Source organism: Anastrepha obliqua, chromosome 1 (genome assembly GCF_027943255.1).
Source record: "Anastrepha obliqua isolate idAnaObli1 chromosome 1, idAnaObli1_1.0, whole genome shotgun sequence".
Classification (NCBI taxonomy): domain Eukaryota; kingdom Metazoa; phylum Arthropoda; class Insecta; order Diptera; family Tephritidae; genus Anastrepha; species Anastrepha obliqua.
Window position 1 is genome coordinate 84,046,381 of NC_072892.1, and position 3,566 is coordinate 84,049,946.

Here is a 3,566-nt window from a genome sequence, read left to right on the forward strand (position 1 = left end):
CCGTTAGATTTTTCTTTGTGAGGTGCCGTGAAAAATCGAGATAGAGCCAGAAACCGTCACCAAGGGCCTGGAAAAATTGGTTAGCAGGATGCGCTGCTGCGAAGCCAGGCGAGGCAGCCATGTGAATGAAATCCTCTGCGATAAATAATTGTAATGTTTGATCTTTCGAATAAAGCGGCAATATACAAAACCAAATTTATTTTTGTTAGTGTTTTTGAATTTTTAAAACCAAACAACTTTATGGGTCACCCTGTATACCTGTCTATGCATTGACCATAACCTGTTCTCTACTGACGTTGACATTTTAGTACCACCGGCGCTTAGTTTGCTTGTCAATAACCACACGACGAAAAAGCAAAAACAAAACCCCAGTCGTATCGTATTCTTGTTCAATTCTTCGGCGAAGAATGGTTGCAACGCTTGACTTTCTTAAAACTCTTTGGCATACACCAATGCTCTTCATTCGAGGTTTAGCTTTCGTTTAGTCAACAGCGCAAGAAAGGTAGAAACGTTTGGAAACGCATATACACAGTTTGTTAGCTTTGAATTGACTTAGAGGGAGTGGATTTTTAGAAAGTAGCACAGCCAATATGGAAATTAAAATTATGTGTAAGTAATTGTGGAAAAATAGTTTCACTGTAGAATTCTTTGTAATAATTATACATACAATGTACTTGCAGTACTCTTCTGCCTGTGCTTCACACTCGCCGCGGCGTTACCCACACAAAAGACTGATGCCGCAGATGTAGCAACCACAGCACCCTCAGTATCGCGCTTCGCAAGCATTGCTTCTCAGAAGATCGCATTGAATATGCTGAAATTCAATGCTGACATCGATGCCAATCAAGTTTATTCACCTTTGGGCATCAGCTCAATACTCGGTGTATTGGCAGAGGGTGCGGCTGGTGAGACCTACGATGAATTTACCAAGACACTTGGCTTCCCCGCCGAACGTGCTAATTTGCGTTCCTCCTTCCAGCGTATACTGTCGCGTTATCAAAGCCAAGAATATTCTACGTTGCCATCGTTCCAGACCTGGTTGTACATCTATCGCAACAACACTGCGCGCGATGAATTCAAACAGCTGGTTCGCGACAATTACTTTGTCATGGTAAAAGACATTAATAACGAAGAGTATAACTGGAATGAACCAAATACTTCACCAGATGTAGAGACCAGTTCGGTGAGCAACAGCAAAGATGTGGTCGGTTTTGAGACCTTGAAACGGTTAAGAGCTGATGCAGATTTGGCTGCTGCAGCCACAGAAACGCAGACACAGTCTGCGCAGCCTGATACATTTGGCGAAGAGGTAGTCGATAAGGCAGCATCAAAATTCGATCGTGTTGTTGAAGATAAACAGTACGTAGAAAAGCCGGTGATATTGGAAGAAATCAAGAAGAGTCAGCCGGAAAAAGAGGCAGAAGACGAGAAGATTACTGTTGAGCAGTCAAAACCAACTGAAGGATCAGAAAGCACTACTATCATTGATGAGGTGAGTGAGCAACTCAAAGACACAGAAGCTATAGACATAGCAGAGATACCTAAACACGAAGAAGAATTGGTTAACAAGGATATTAGCAAACGCGAGGATGACGTGAATTTTGAAGACAACGAGACTGTGCATTCGGAGGAGAAGTTGCAAAAACACTACGACGAGGATCACGAAGGCATTGTACCCATCAAGGATGTGCTGGACTCCAATGAACCAGAGAAAGTTACATTGCCACTACAGAAATTGGAAAGCGCGCTCGACACAGCTAACAAGAATGTGGGCGAGATAATGATTGCGCTCGAGTCGCACATAAGCTCGGTGAGAAGAGTAAGTCACTGTCATAGCGAAAATATTTGCTCTAGTAGCTAACTAAAAAGTATTTGGGTTTTGGTTTTGCTGTAGGTACTTGGTGCACGCAGTCTTTTCCGGAAGGAGGACATCGCGCACTCTTTGAGCGCTAACTCCATCACTGGTCGTGAAGCTGCCTCAAAAACTAAAATGTTGCTCTTCAATGGTCTATACTATGCTGGTCTTTGGGCGCAGTCGTTTACTCCACAAATTTCAAATGAAGAGAACTTCTTCTTCATGACAGCCGAGGATGCGATGAAAGCACCAATGATGCAAACAAAAGGAAAATTCCACATTGCCGAATTAGAACACTTGGATGCGAAAGTATTTTGCTTGCCATATCAGGTAAAGATACTGTAGTGCTAGGTTTTTTTTTATTATTTTAATGTTTAATTTAATTTATGCTTATTCTAGAATAAAAAATACGCAATGATGATTGTTCTGCCAAACGATACTGAAGGTCTTCGCCCGCTTATCGAGAAACTACAACCCGAAGACTTAAAACTGGCCAAATCATTGGCGCAGGAGAAAGAGTTGCGTATCACAATGCCAAAATTCCAAGTTGATGAAACTTCACGTTCCGAAGCCATGCTGAAGAGTATCGGTTTGAACAAAATCTTCGCACGACAAGAATCCGATCTCAGCCTATTATCTGACGATCCTGATTTACATGTCGACGAAGTGGTGCAGTTCGTGAGTGTACGCGTGGATGAGAGCGGTAGTAGCGAGAATGCGCTCACAGTCTCCAACAGCCAGGCGCGCACAACCGAAACATCAGATGTGGAGACGATCGTAGTGAATCGTCCTTTCTTGTATTTCATAATGGACTGTGAGGAAGAGTTTGTGATTGTTGCGGGCAAAATTTATAACCCGGAAGTAAAGGAAGAGCTGCCGATTTCCGTTGAAGTGGAATTTGAGGAATCTTAGTTTTAAAAATCAACAAGATCATTAAAGTATACCCAATACAGGTGAACTCATTTTTACATTTTTCTAAAGTGCCTAATACATATTTTTAATAAAAAGAAAATTTAAATAATAAGTATTTTTTTTATGAGAGAGGCTTATTATTATCACTAGAATGGCGCATATGGTATGTTGTGTAGGCCGTGCTTCTCCTTTAATTTGTTATGCACATCTTGATGTTACCCTATAAACGAGAAGCTTACAGGTTTGTGCCGCTTATGATAGAAATACACTTTGAACTTCGGACTTTGCTGTCAGTAATTATTTACGCTCAGGTCTCGGCTTTGTCAGCCTAAGCTTTAAAATACATGACATGAAAGGCAATGAAATTGGATTTAGTAATAATTTTTGAAACTTTTTTGCTTGATAAAGAAAATTTATGTAGATGGAATAGCTGTAGAAATGCATGCTGCCTGCAAATACCTGGCACCATAGAATTTCGGTTACTCTACTGCGGTGGGATAAACAGTTCATGGCTAATTTTTAGGGTAGTTGGAGGGATTTCGTCGTCGTTATCTAAATTTTTTTGCGAGTTATGCGTCACCTTCATTGATGAAATGAAGTAGTTCCTGAATATTTGCTCTTCGAATACCTCAACGTCGTCGACAATTGAAGGTCCGCCAATCAATTTCATCATTGAATGTTTCCAATTATTTTATTAGCCATTGCCATTCATAAACATGTGCATGACGGGTAGCTGTGCAATTTTTATACCAGGAACTTTAAACACTTACCAAGTCAATGATTTTCTTTGTTTTCTTGC

The 3,566-nt window shown here is 40.9% G+C and overlaps 1 protein-coding gene across 1 annotated transcript; it reads left to right on the forward strand.

The window, feature by feature from the left end:
- Window positions 1–491: 491 nt before the first annotated feature.
- On the forward strand, window positions 492–2,834 carry LOC129250576 (uncharacterized). Its single transcript, XM_054890193.1, has 4 exons — window positions 492–609; window positions 681–1,819; window positions 1,895–2,185; window positions 2,255–2,834. Exons 1-4 carry the CDS (start codon window positions 591–593, stop codon window positions 2,765–2,767), a joined length of 1,962 nt encoding a protein of 653 aa, XP_054746168.1. The 5' UTR covers window positions 492–590; the 3' UTR covers window positions 2,768–2,834.
- The last annotated feature ends 732 nt before the right edge of the window (window positions 2,835–3,566 follow it).